The following is a 15499-nucleotide window of genomic DNA, read 5'->3' on the forward strand; positions in this document are numbered from 1 at the left end:
GAACGTGGAAATGAATCTTGTCTACATTTCATACTAAAAAACAAACTACATTTTTCCTTTCCTTGTTCACTCAACTGGATTAGGGTAAACATAAACAATATCATAAAACAAGTAATGCCTACATAATAGGATAGGTAGTGTAACTCGCCTCCTTGAACTTGAAAATCAGCTAGCATGAGCAAGATGGATCCCTTCCTTTCTAAGAACATACAAAACAATCATAACATTATTTAGCTTGTGCTTTGTTGTATTACTCTTATAAAAATTATATATATATTTTCTTATTTTCTCTTTGATTTTAGTGCTATTTTGGGATCTGTTTTCTTACCTTTCAACCCATTCTTAAATTTCGATAAAATAATAATGGTAAAGCTCTCTCTTTTATCTTTTCAGAAATATAAATATCTCGTTCTAATGATTTTTGGTTGATTTTATATTAAATTTACAAGTTAGTAACTTTAAGCTGTCACATTCTGGACCACTCAACACTATTGGAATAAAATGTACTAATCTACTAAGAATCAAATCAAAACTTTTATATTTGGGAAACTATACATCCATATCTAACTATAGGATTTGGACTTTTGGCATTTGGAGTTCTGATGAATTTATCCGATAGAGATAGTAGGTTCACCTCAAGATTCTGGCAATCACTACAACATTCCCTGGGAACAAGGCTAGACATGAGCACAGCCTACCATCCACAGACCGACAGACAAAGTGAGAGAACAATCCAGACTTTAGAAGATATGTTGCGTGCTTGTGTAATTGACTTTGGAAAAGCGTGGGATACCCATTTACCCCTCGTCAAATTTTCCTACAACAACAGTTATCACACGATCATAAAGGCAGCACCATTTGAAGCCCTCTACGGCCGAAAGTGCAGATCTCCTCTGTGCTGGGCTGAAGTGGGTGATACCCAATTAGCCAGGGGGCAAGCTTCTGATAATACTCTCACCGGTCCGGAGATCATTCGGGAAACGACAGAGAAAATCGTTCAGATTCGTGAACGATTGAAAGCCTCTTGAGACCGACAGAAGAGCTACGCTGACAAACGATGAAAACCTTTGGAATTTCAGGTGGGAGACCGAGTCCTTCTCAAAGTCTCACCCTGGAAGGGCTTGATACGCTTCGGAAAGCGTGGGAAGCTTAATCCGAGGTACATAGGGCCTTTCGAGATTCTCGCAAGAGTCGGCCCAGTAGCTTACAAACTCGACCTACCCGACACACTTCGTAACGTACATTCTACATTCCACGTATCTAACTTGAAAAAGTGTCTGTCCGTCGAGACTCTTGTAATCCCACTCGATGAGATCGAGATCAACGAGAGCCTCAACTTCGTGAAAGAACCTGTAGAGATCATGGACCGTGAGGTCAAGCAGATGAAACAAAGCCGTATCCCGATTGTGAAATTTCGCTGGAACGCCAAGCGAGGACCGGAATTCACTTGGGAATGCACGGATCAGATGAAACTGAAATACCCTCATCTCTTTGCTTAGTTATTTGTAACTACTTCTTTTGCTTAGACTTTAATTTCGGGACGAAATTCCCTGAACAGGGGGATGATGTGACAACCCGAAATTTCTTTTGGTCAAACCCTAAAAGTCAACCACTTTGTATCGTGATTTAATATCATTATTTCTTATTTTTAAGAAATATAAAGTTCGTTTAATTATTTTATTATTATTTTTAAATGAACGGGTGAAAGAAAGTGTCGTCTTGGGTTTTTATTTTGAAAACCGCAAACACTTCGCGTATTAGAATCACCCGACTAAACTTTTATGTTTTGGGTTTAGGAATCACCCAAAAACCGTAAACTCATGCCTATGTATGAGTTTACTCCCCAATAAACTAGTCATTGTGTTTACTCCCCAAATAGTGAAAAGAGTAAACTCCCAAAAATTCTCTCAACTTTTATCCAACATTTAATTCCAAAACTCCGATCTTGTAAGTGTTCTAACCATTTCAAGTTAGTAAAACACTTAATCTAGTGTTTGTGCATCTATTCATCCATTCATTTCCGGTTTTTGTTTAGATTTTCCAAAACACCAAGAACACACACTAAGTGTTCTTGGCCCTTTTAGCTCGAATCAAGCACCATTATAGTAAGTACTCTCATCCTTAAGTGATTGTAAGCTAGTATATCAATCAAACATCAAGGAAATCAGCCAAGAACACCATGATTGAGGTGTTCATGGTCCAAGAAGATGCTTGGACCGCAAACACCATAAAGCCCCTCAAATTTGGTTTAAGTCCCATTTTAAGCCCTAGTTTGAAGCCCTAGACTTACCTTAACATATTTGAACCTTCCATTGATATGTTTAAGCTTTGAAAAACATCAAACACCACAAAATATAGGTGTTTACGATCTAAGGATGCCCCAAAATCGTAAACACCCAAAAAGGTGTTTAAATGAGTCATATTCCTTTCCTAACCCTAAAGACTAACTTAGATGTTTACCTAGTTGTGATAAGGACTTAAAACAATGGAAATACCACTTCCCATAAGGGTTCACGGTAGTAAACCCAAGGGAAAATACCCTTAGGCCGTAAACACCTCAAGGAGGGTGTTTTGTGGTCTTAATCCATTCCAAGAGCTAAACCACTTAGCAAGGTTACTTCTATGGACTTGTTAAACTCCAAAACAATTCATGGATTACAATATTTGGAGTTTGGACCATAAACCCTAGAGTTTACTGCCGTAAACTCCAAGGGTAAAGGTCATTTAGACCGTAAACTCCCAAGGAGTTTACCCTTGGACCCCAAACACCCTAGTTATGCCCTACTAGTACTCGGATGCAAACCTTGTGATCTTTAACACTTGAAACAAAGTGTTTTCAGGTTCTAGAGTGTCCCAACTCATATTATTAGTATAATAAGGCTAATTAGTTATACATATGATTATATGATAACTAGGCTCGTGAGTGTGTACAAGTTTCCGTTTGCCACCTAGCACGATATCCGATACTTCAATCCAATCCACTGACCACAAGTGAGTTCATACCCCTTTAATTAACCTTTGAAATGCTTTTAAATGTTTTAAATACTTTATGGGGGATACAAGTTAAATACTTATAGTTATTACATCAATCACATGTGATTACATTAATCACATGCGATAAATAACTAGAAAACCAATGATTTTATCACTGTTCTAACTGTTTATCAAACTGTTTTACTTCAAAATGTTTTACAAACTCTTTTACTTATCAAATGCTTTTATTAAACTTTGTTTTACTTCTTATAAATTGCATGCTCATATATGTATAGATATATAAGAAATGTTTAAAGGGCTTAGGAAGGCCATCCGCCCTATTTCCTTTTTCTCGATTTGGATGTGGTCTGGTGGGATTTCGGGTAACCATCCGAAGGTCGTTTCAATATTAATTATATATCTATTGTACATATATAAACATAAAAAGTACTTCAATATTCATGCGTATTAGTTACATCATTAGTAAGTTACCATCGGGGTAACACAGGATCATACTACTACAATTTCTAGATCAATGAGTCAGTTCATTTATGAGTCAATACTTATTACTATGAGAACATATACATTACCTTACTATGAGTACATATACAACTATACTATAAAGAGAACATATGCAACTATACTATAAAGAGAACATATACAACTATACTAGAGAAGAACATATACAACTATACTAGAACAAGTAACATTACATTACACATACATGAATACGTTAACAATTGTGATCCACTGTATCGGAGCATGCCTTAAATGTCATGGCCCGAGTTGTAGCCAGAATTCTCTTGGAGGGAGAGCGTGAGTTTGCGTATAGATCTATAGTGGATTGACTATCCTACACCTTGCTGCTAGCTACAGCCGGACCTGCTGGTCTGCGGGTGCCAAACGTCATATCATTTTACGACCTGCATTTGTCGTTGTTTATCCAGTCGATAGTATGGTACAATTAATCACATGATGCCTTAATATAAATCCGGTTTAAGGTAGTTAGTACAGCAGTAGTTCCTATAATACAACACTACAGTACTAAATTAATTTACTCTTTACAAAATTAGTGATCTTTTCACTTAATCATTTATGTACAAACTATATTTTGAGAATGATAGTTACACTTGAGTAAATTACACACTTTTACAGTAAACGAACACACAAAATAGTTAAGCCTTGGTAGAAGGCTACTTTAATAGAAAATATAGGTTTTTCTGAGAGATTCAAACTTTTACAAACACTTACAAATATTTACATACATTTTACAAACTTACACTTGAGACATGTTCAAACGTTTTGATAACAAACACCGACACTAAAATACTTATGAACTCACCAGCTTTATGCTGATAAACTCTTTCAAAATAACTTGTATTCTCAGGTAATCAGTAGACAGGTACCGAGACCAGCTTTTGGGGAGATGGAGCGCATCCAAGACTCATCTTATTATTTTGATTTACATTATTTTTGGTGTCTATAACTGTACATAACACTCTTGTATTAAAATTGTATATTTAATGCAATGGATGATGTTGTTTGCTTATTTACTGTTATGCTGTGTTGTGATACTTTACATGACGTCCTCCACCCCAGAACGTTTCCGCCATTCATGGTTTTGGGGTGTGACAAATTACGCCTAAGGGATGTGTTGGTTCCTAAAGGAACACCGAGATATATTTGAATGGAAAGGCGGTTGACTCGCAACCAAAAATACGGGCACACGTAGCGACTTCATTGTCTTGTGCACTTTATATTAATTATTTGGTGAAAAAAATGGGTGTGTCACATGTGAAGTGGTGCTTTATTTTTTTTAAATATGGTGAAAATACTATTTCTAAAAAGGACCTATGAGAGGTTGGTCTTAGATCATATGTTTAAGTGAATTAGATACCAGAGAATATACTTAAGACTTATACCATCGATGTTTAGTAGGTGATTTTGGGTGAAAAAGTATTCGCATATTTTAGGTCGTTGCCTTATGTGGCTACTACACCTATGTGTTTTGCATCGCTTGCTTTGATTTTTGTTTAAGCTTTGGTATGAATCAGTGGTACTAATTGCTAAACGTAGAAATTTGTAGAAATAAGATGGTGAGCACTACAAATTTAGAAGTGACTTATAACTGCTTATTCGGGCATGATTGCCTCTACGCTTTATCTAGCTGCAAGTAAACTTAATATTATGTTTTATACGTGTTGTAGCCCTGGAATTTAATACACGATATGAGTTTTCGAAACTCATGTCAACTTGTGTCGATATTTTGAATTTGTGTTCCATGTCTTACACGTGTCAAAGGCAAATTTACCTGTTTTAACACGTATAATATACGGATTAAATTTGTGCAACACACAAACAAGCGTAAACATGTATATACACACATAGTCCTGTAGTTAATGGGTTAAATTTTACATTTACTTAAAGTTAAGGACCAATTTGCATGTTCTCTTATGCTTAAAAATGGTATTAGAAATGTCTATTTGTGTCATCCCATGTGTCACACATGTTAATTACATGTCGTGTTTGTGTTTTAAAATTTTGTTTTTAAAGACGTGTCACATGGATTAATTACATGTCGTGGTCATGTTGTATTATTTTGTGTCTAGCCTATATATATGAAACACAAACACTGATTGCCATATGGGCACATCACATCAGAGGTCTGAGTGGGAATAATTTCAAAATGACATCTAATTCCATTTTCATTATAAGAGAAAGCCAAACACTAGTTTGTTTTGGCTTCTTTTCAATCACCAAAAATGTTCTTTTTGAAAAATATACATTAATCAATAGAAACGGAATCTCATGAAGCCTACGTATTAAAAGACTTGCAAAGAAATCCATGTGGCTTTTGCCTTTTTGTTTAAACGCTTTTTCCGAAATAAATTCATTATCACAAACACCACCACAAATCGTAGACTTTCCCCAAGCACAAGCAACAGAAGCATATCGATGTAACAATCATCATAATCTTTATTTTCAAAATTATGTTATAAAGTTATGCACTTAATCATTAAAAAAAATGTAACGCACATTGCCAATATCAGTAAAAATCCGTTGCTATTTTCTCGCAATTTGCAATTCATTTTACATCTATGGCTCAAAAGAAAGATGGTATATATTGTACATTGCTTTATTCAAAAGTTAAGTGAAGTATATTATCCAATACAATCAACTCTCTATATTTGGTCCAATATTACTTCTCCCCCTGAAACCTTGAATTCAGAAGGAACATTCTCCACATTTAGAGCCTTAATCTTCCCATCTTCAACAAATGCCGACCATCTGTCAAAAATATACCACATTCAATCAGTCACAGTCACAGACACAGACACACTGACACTGAAACTGACAGTGACACAATGACAGTACGAGTTGTACCTAGTGGAGCGATGTCCAAGTAAAGCGGCACTGAGATCTAATTCCAGATCCAAGCTTTTGTGGAATTTACCATCAAAGTCTCCATAAAATTCAATCTGCAAAAAGGTGTAATGTGAAACTGTTAAAAAGATAGAATTTATGAGGAAAATAAATAATAAGTTTGAATAAAGAATAACATACGGCTTCTTTGGCTTCAAGCTTTTCAGCCCAGCCATTCATGGTATAAGGATCGTTAACAGATACACATATGACTGAGTCTATGCCTTTTGCCTTGAATTTGTCAATGTTTTTCTTGTAACTTGGAACATGCTGAGCTGTACAAACTCCTGTGAATGCACCCTGTATAAATAAATATAAAAAATTCCAAGAAGCAAGGTTATTTATTTATCAAGATAGTCAAAATTTTGCTTTATTTTGTTCTTAAGCAATTCAAAATACTCTGACATATATATATGTAGTTATAGCAATGTCATCCAACTCCAAAAAAAAAGTTGAAACTACAACATGCTACAACTGAGAAGATTTTGTAAAGTAAAATTCTTTAATAAGAGAAAAAAAATTATGAAATAATTTCAAGGGTTGATGATGCTTTTTATAATTGTTGGAGCAGTAAACCCCATCATCAAGAGATATGTTAAATATTTGTTGATTAAAGGATATTGTGAGTTTGTGACACATTAGGTTATCCTTTGATGTTATAAAATGTAATAGAGAATTTATTAACACGTGTTAAAAAAAAAGGTATTTCTTTTATATTTAGAGAAATTTAAAGCTCAACAAGATAGTTGAAGTGCATGAAGATCCATTTCGGTATCAATCTTCATGTGGTGTTAATTCATCTCAACCACAATAGTGACAACAACTTTAGGATATATACATCATGGTTTTCAAATAGTAATAAACATTCAAAACTTCATACAATGTAGATGAGTTATCCATTTATGACTAACAAATTATATAAAGACAATGATTAGGAGAACAAACTTCAAGCATCCATATTTTAAAAAGGTAGTAAGATAAGCATCACCATGATTTTTAGCCATCTTTCTCATGACATACTAACTCTCCAAACTAGTATTGTAGCTTTAGAAAATCTTCAGTTCTCTTAATGGCAAGTTATAAAATGCAAAGAGGAACCCTTTGAAAGCAAAATCGACGCAGACGCATTTGATGCCTTAAATACTACTACACTTCAATCTTACAAAACTAATCAAATCTTGAAGAAGGCTTGGATGCAAAGGAAGAAAGAAATCTTACAACATGAAGCTGAGATAGCAACAACCACATAATATTATTTGGATGACTTACAAAGCATTCCCCAAACCTACTACAACTTTTGAAAATTGTTGAGTTTTGGGAAAGCTTTGTATAAGCCTTCAAATAAGATGTGGTTAATTTTTTTAATTTGTTGGCTAAATGGTTCGTCTTGTAAGATATTTACTTCGATTGCATTCAAGCCCTCTTCAAGATTGATTAGTTTTGTGATCTCGTATTTGAACTGTAATAGTCTTTAAGACTTAATGACACTTGCATCAATTCTACATCAAAAGCTTCATCCTTGCATTTGATAACTTGTCACTAAAAGAAAACCATCTTTCAGAAGCTATAATACTAGCTTGAACACATAGTATTTCCCACGACATGATGGCTAAATAGTTCATTTTGTTGTCTATCTTGCCACCATTTTAAAATATCAGTGTTGATAATTCTAAAACCATGATGTTTGTGTGTGTGTGTGTGTGTGTGTGTATATATATATATATATATTACTATCAGTGTGACAAAGAGACACCAACCAACAATAATATGAATGAAACTGTGCTCCCCCATTATCTTGTCGAGCAAATTATTACTCTAAATATAAAGTAAATAATTCTTTTAAAGTGTGTTATGAAATATCTATATTATGTTTCATAATGCAAAAGGAACAACCTATACGTAACAAATGTCATTAATTAACATGCATGTAGGGTCTCTATAATATCTTATAAGTTTTTCAATCATTCTATATTTCTACATTCATTAAATCGAGTGAACATATTAAAGCAAAGAAATTTCCAAACAATACCATTTAGATCTAATTAACCTGAAGAAACAAATTGAAAAATAGAAATGCCATAAAGATAAAGTAGCCTTATAAAAATGCCTAATATATCATATAATATTATGAAATCTTGTCATTCATCCATGTCAAAATCTATTTGATCATCACATACATCTTCAAAAAATAACTTGTTTAACAAACCCGTTTTGTTCTTTTTTATTACAACTCAGCTGATTATTATATATGTTAATTTACAGCTAATGGATGTGTCAACTTTGTATTCTCAACACTTTGTCAATTGATTAATACCATTTTTTCTATCATCCATTTCTTCTTTCAACCAATTATGATCGACTTTTGGCTAAACTAAAATTTATACCCAAATTTTCAAAACATAACTTTTGAAAATATCCCCAAACATAGCCGTTATAAGAGGTAAGTTTGTGAAAATATATAATTTCAAAAAAGGATAATAAAATATGGTAAATGGTTGAGGAAAAAACAAAATACATAAAAGATACACCTTTTTTCTAGATATAAGACCCATGTCATAATTTTCTTTGTTGAAGTCAAATACCAAAATCTTGTCTTTATATGAATAAACAATATGAACTCTTTTAGCAATGTAAGACAACAAAAATCATAAAATTCTACAAATTGAGGTTTAAGTAATTTAACTTCACTTCCATAATCAAGTACTTGAATAAGTTACACATGACTTCTCTAAATTCTAGCACATTGTTCAGCATAAAGTAGTCATTAATCTCTACATGTTATAAGGATGCCTAAATTTTTAAAATTGATGTTGTCCCAAAAGATTATCTCTTGAAGAGATGTATTCTCATTAAGATATTTAAAGCATTGATCAATCCATTTAATCAATGTTTTAATTTTTATGTTTCACCAAGTCAAGATAAATAGAGTGCTCATAAGTGAAACTGAGCAGATGCAATTATAAACAACAAATTACAATGAATACATCCATTAACATCAGATAATACCTAAAAATTATACTACCAAACTGAAATGAATTGTTTTTCCCTTACTAATCTCACAATTTGTTAAAGACATGGATAATTTTTGAGGGTTTCGATCAAACTTAACAAAATATAATCAGTTTTCGAAAAGTTAAATGGATATAATCAAGATTTGTAAGCCCGTTTATAAAATCAAATTAGAAATGAGTAAAAGGACGATGCTTTTACGAATTGCCCCATGTAAATGATCGAAATTGAACATATATTATCGAATAGAGACAAACTTACAGGAAGCCCAAAGATGACGACCTTTTTGCCCTGAAAATATATCGAACAGTAAAGTAAGCTCACAAACCCTAAATTTCCAATTCCGATTTGAGTGTAGTAGCTAAGAAACAGACCTTGAAAATGTCAGAAAGAGGAGTGGTGGAGAATTGGGAGGAGACGCCTTCATCCCATGACCGAGCCTTCTGGAGAGAAACATTGGGAGCGGCTGCTACAAGATCGCTACCTACTGCAACGGAAGCAAACCTCCGCCATGATTCTCCGATTCCCGTAGCCATTGACTTCATCATGGAAGATCGCTTCAACACCGCGTACGCCATTTTTAACGGGAGTTAGTTCACACAACAAACAACACCACAGAAGAACCTTGTCAGCCACCAACAGCAAAGTAGCTGCGGAAGAAGGTAGGGTCGATAATATAAACAGAAGAGATATGAGGCTGTTGGGCTTGAAAGATTGGTGGCTTTAACGCTTATGAGTTATGAGCCCACCCTGTTATAAATAGTAAATATATTTTATTTATATTATCACAAACTTTATCAACTCTATTCATTTTTATTTTGTACTTTTTGAAATAAATAAAGTAGTCAAAAACAATAATACTAAATTAATAAGATGTAAAATAACATTTTGTTACTATTGGATTGGAAATGTTTTTGTTATTACGTTAAAATTTATACTAATAAATATATTATGTTTTCATTAATTGTTTAAAAACAAAACTTCAAAAATGATCTTTATGGTTTTCGAAAATATCAAATTTAGTTCATAAATTCAAAAAACCTCACAGATGGTCCCTGTGGTTTCAAAACTTTTAACATTTGGTCCTTTTCGCTAACTCCGTTAGCTTTTAGCCGTTAAGTGAAGGGTAATTCTGTCATTTCAGTTTCACAGTGACCATTTATGAAGTTTTAACTTATTTTTTTTAAAAGAAAAAAAATATAATTATTTAATATTAAAGGCTCTCTCTCTCTCTCTCTCTCTCTCTCTCTCTCTCTCTCTCTCTCTCTCTCTCTCTCTCTCTCTCTCTGTGTGTGTGTGTGTGTTGCATCTTCTATTCCACTGTAGCCCCATTTTCCTTATTTTACATGGTCCAAATCAACGAAAAGATATCAAAATTTTGAATCTATAGCTCCAAAAGTCATGTTTCGCACCAGAGTCAGTGATTCCAAAGAAATGAACATCGACAAGGTTATCGCTGAAAAAGGATATGTATATGAAAAGGAATTGCATCTGAAAGTTATGAACTCGTTCTCATGGATTCCTCCGGTCGTTGCCTCCTCACCATTCGCCGGAAGGTATGTTAGATGTTAAATCATTAATTGTGTGTTTTTGCTCCGATTAGATTTACTTTCCACATGCCAAGGATTTCAATAACCTATTGATTAATAGAGACCAAGTCTACATCAACGGTGGGAGGGTTTTTTGGGTGAGAGGATGGAAGGTGATACGCTGATATTAGCGTGAAGAGATCTTCGATCATCAGAAAGTCAAACATGACGGTGGAGATGTTCAGCGATCGTTCAGAGTAGTATCATATCGAAGGATGCTTCTCTCAGAGGAACTGCACGATATATGATTCAGCGAAGGAAACAATGGCGGAGATCAAACGCAAAGTAAATGCTTCCACTATGTGATGCTTGGGAACGATGTATTCTCGCTCACACTAAAACCTGTTCGAATTGAGAGCTAATCTTCTTCTCCAAAATCGATTTACAGTCTTCGATTTTTGTGTGTGTTTATGGTTGGGGATTAAGAAGCGGGGGTAGGGTGTGTTTTTGATCGATCTCTCCGAAGGTAAATTAAACCCTTAGAGGGTCGTCGGCGATTGATCTCTCCACCCCTCCTTGCTATTCGATCAATCATCACCGGACCATTTTTTGTCTGCCTGTTCGTCTTCTTCGATCTGCCATGGAAAAAAATCCTTTCCCCTTATTTGTGTTGGAGAGAGAGAGAGAGAGAGGTAGGACCTTTTAATATTAAATAATTATATTTTTTTCTTTTTAAAAAAAATAATAAGTTAAAACTTCATAAATGATCCCTATGGAAGTGAAATGACAGAATTGCCCTTCACTTAATGGCCAAAAGCTAACGGAGTTAGCAAAAAAGACCAAATGTTAAAAGTTTTGAAACCACAGGGACCATCTATGAGGTTTTTTGAACTTAGGGACTAAACTTGATATTTTCGAAAACCACAGGGACCATTTTTGAAGTTTTGTCTTGTTTAAAATAATTATAGTAGTGATGTTTTTTTATGTGTGATGCAACATTCCGACCACCTGCTCATGTGCTCCTACGCCATAGGAAATATGCGAGGTCACAACAGATAAAACCGTTAAGATCATCCCAGGGACTGTGCCCCGAGCTCCAACGATCAAGTTAGATCGGTTGGTAGAAGTGAGGTGGTTCTCCTTAGTTGGAGAGAACCATATTGGTGATGGAGGTAATGTATGGTGGCTAAAGGCGGAGGGTGGCAGTTGAGCCACCCAACCGGAGTCTAGGACGGCGATTGGGCCAAGGGGGAAGATCCCTATCTATGGAGGAGATATTGTTCACTTTATACAGGACAATTAGGTCAAAGAGAATTAGGTTAGGCCTTGGGCCAGCCCAATTGAGGCCTAGCTAGCAAGGAGGTGGGCAACGCTGGCCGGGGGGCACTGGGCGAGGCTGGCAGGCACGCACCAAGCAAGGTTTGCGGGCGCACACCTGGAAAGGCTAGCAAGGGAGTGTCAAGCAAAGGAGTGTCAAGTCAGGTCGACATGAGAGTGTCAGGAAAGGCTGGCAAGGGAACGTCAGGCAAGGCTGGCGCGCCAGAGCCGTCTGGACCACGCTAATGGACCTAATATCATCAAGTCCCCCCAGTCCGATGTTATTGGTATGCGGCCAATATCATTGGACTAGACTCTGTCATATAAACCCTGTGTCATCAAGCCCCCTAGTCTGATGTGGTTGGATTGCTGACAATCGAATCGGACTAGACAAAGAACCAATATATCAAAGAATAAAAAGAACGACCGAACCTTGCCTACAAGAGTTGTGGTGTTTCACGATGAGGCAGGCATGGGTTTATGCAGCGAGAGTTGGCTTAATGATCTTTTCTTGTCAGGAGTATGATACGGTCGGTGTGTCGTAATGTAGTTGTTACTGCGATCATGCAGAGCGAGGCTACTGATAATGTTATGCGGAGTGGGGCTATTATGCGACAATGATGTTGATAAGGCATTAGGCCAAGGTAGCTATGAAACCTAAGCTCGCCATTCAATCTCTGAGACTGTTATCCGATGAAGTTGTTGTTGTAGTAGTCATGCATTAAGGTTGCTACTGATGATGACATGTAGATCAAGGCTGCCATATGAGTGTGCAGTGCAGATGGAATGTTACTGATAACCATCTACATAGTCTACTTTAAATGAGCATTAATTACCATCCTGAAGGTGTTTTCCTGTTTGGGATGTACCTAGGTGGATCCCCCCCCCCCCCCCCCCCCCCGTCTGATGTACGTAACATAGGTAGCCGGATCAGACTATGGTGAATAAGGTAGGGTTGTTATAACAATTCACAAAGAAGTTGTTAGCATAATAAAAAGTAGCAAGATTCTTGTCTGAGATGGATGTTGTCAAATTGATAAACCATAAGGTTGTTGACCATATAATAGGTGGCAGAGGTTCCAGGGCTGGGCGATTAGGTTGCTAGTCGGGGTTACACAGAGAGGCTATTACCAAAAGCCAGGGCATAGAGATGTTGAGGGACAAGCAGTGAGACTATAGGTAGGGGATACACAACGAGACTGTTGCCGAGAGCCAGGCAACAGAGATGCTGCGGGATGAGCGGCGAGGCTATAGGTAGGGGTTGCGTAGCAAGATCATTGTCGAGATCCAGCTAACGAAGATGCTAAAAGGTTGTAAGTAGCAGGCTGTTGTTTTGATAGCATTCTTGCTGGAGAGTAATCTCACTATAGTAGGATGTAATGTAGAAAATGCTTTATTGATCGTCCGAGCACAGGAAAAACATGATGTTTGTAGGAGAAGAAACACCAAGAGTGTGGTGCTAGGCATGGTATAAACTTATGATGCACGACTTATGGTGCGCGACAATAAGCGACTTATATTGTGCGGCTTGGAAGAATAGCTCGGGCTTAGTAGTCAATGATCATGAAGATGTCATGCGGGAGAGCATCGCGTGGAACAGATCGGGCTTAGCGGAAAACGATCATGGATACATCACACAAGAGAACATCACGTGCAATAGATCGGACTTAGCTGCCAACAATAATAGATACATCACGCGGGAGATCATCGCGTGGAATCATATGGGCAAAGGTTACTTGCCTTTGAACCTTGTTAGCGGAGCATGCTGTTGTAATGGAGCCGAACTGAGAAGCCATGCGACTCAAGGCATGGGTGTTGAACCTTGCAGGCGAAGCTTGTCGCTATAACGGAGTTGTGCTGAGAAGCCAAGCGACTCAAGGCAAGGGTGTTGAACCTTGCAGGTAGAGCTTGTCGCTATAATGGAGTCGGGCTAAGAATCTAGGCGACTCAAGGCAAGGGTGATGAACCTTGTAGGCGAAGCTTTCCGCTATAATGGAGTGGGGCTTAGAAGCTAGGCGACTCAAGGCAAGGGTGCTAAACATTGCAGATTGGGCGTAGCAGCCCACAATCTATTTGTCTGGCTCAAGTGAACAGTCTGGGTTGAAGTGTAATAGCACCTAATGCTTTTGCTGCATCATTAGCTATAGTGACGATTGGTGCCTCGCCTTCTAATGATTTTTTTGATAGCTATGCAGCGAGGCTAATGCTAGTTGGATTGTGGAGCTGCTGTCAAGAGGTGTGTAGTGGGATTACTGTCGAGAGCTACACAACAGAGCCGCTAAGAATTGGACAGCGAGTTGCTAGCGATAGATAAACAACACGACTACTAAGAGTTGGGAAAATGAGACTACCGAGGTTTGAACCATGAGGCTACTCTTTCGATCCGGAATATTAATGTCACCTTGGGAATGCACTATCATGCATAGTATTATCTCTTCATTTACTTTAACTCTGCCCTTTGGAATAAAAATCACTTCTGCATAGTGTCGTGCTAACCCTCCTACTCCCCCTTTTTTTAGAAAAGGTGAGGAGTGAGAACGAATGGATGTATGATATTGGCTTGTGTTTGCACGTTCGAGCCTTAACTCACTTGAGCCTTTCTAGCGATCATGTTCTGAAACGCTTCATGGAGTAGCAGTAGTAGTGCACTACTCTTCTCCCCCTGCACCCTTTTTTTTTTTGAAAATTTGTCGAATGGACTGGATCGCAAAACATCTTCTAAAATCAAATTTTATTGGATGAAATCGCAACACACGAACGATGAACGGTTGATTGGCTGGATTTATCTTGAAAAATGGCCCATAATATTATTGTAGCCCAATAGCGTGAAAACCCATTTAGAAGAAACCTAACATAATATATTGAAGCCCATTTGGGAGGAGCTCAAAATAAATTAGAAGGAGCTCATCTTTAAATAATGAGCCCAAATTCCTTTCCTTTTCCTTTGAAATGTATTAATATACATGGGTTAAATGGAAACCACCATGTTTTATTTTTATTTTTTTCGTTTAAGAAGTGGAGATGTGGTATTTTTTTTCAAGCAAACTTCCGTCTTTCCTATTACTTTTTTTTAAAAGCCGAGTTGGAACACAACACATGTTTTGGACTTGGACTTTGTTGGGCCGAATCATAATGCAGTGGCTCCCCCGACCGATGCAAATCCACCGCCTCCACCTCTTGCGGGTCGTCAGTATCAGCAATCTCAATAACAATAGGGGACTCATAAAATAAAGGATCAATGTTGCATT

At 36.7% G+C, this 15499-nt stretch overlaps 1 protein-coding gene across 1 annotated transcript; it reads right to left on the reverse strand.

The window, feature by feature from the left end:
• Positions 1-6017: 6017 nt before the first annotated feature.
• PRXIIF (peroxiredoxin IIF) lies at positions 6018-10121 on the reverse strand. Its single transcript, XM_078956914.1, has 5 exons — positions 9780-10121; positions 9667-9696; positions 6538-6696; positions 6358-6452; positions 6018-6261 (listed from the first exon to the last, which is right to left on the reverse strand). The coding sequence occupies exons 1-5, from the start codon at positions 9981-9983 to the stop codon at positions 6156-6158; spliced, it is 594 nt and encodes a 197-aa protein (XP_078813040.1). The 5' UTR covers positions 9984-10121; the 3' UTR covers positions 6018-6155.
• Between the last annotated feature and the right edge of the window lie 5378 nt (positions 10122-15499).

Source organism: Lactuca saligna, chromosome 5 (genome assembly GCF_052625555.1).
Source record: "Lactuca saligna cultivar CGN05327 chromosome 5, ASM5262555v1, whole genome shotgun sequence".
Taxonomy (NCBI): Eukaryota; Viridiplantae; Streptophyta; class Magnoliopsida; order Asterales; family Asteraceae; genus Lactuca; species Lactuca saligna.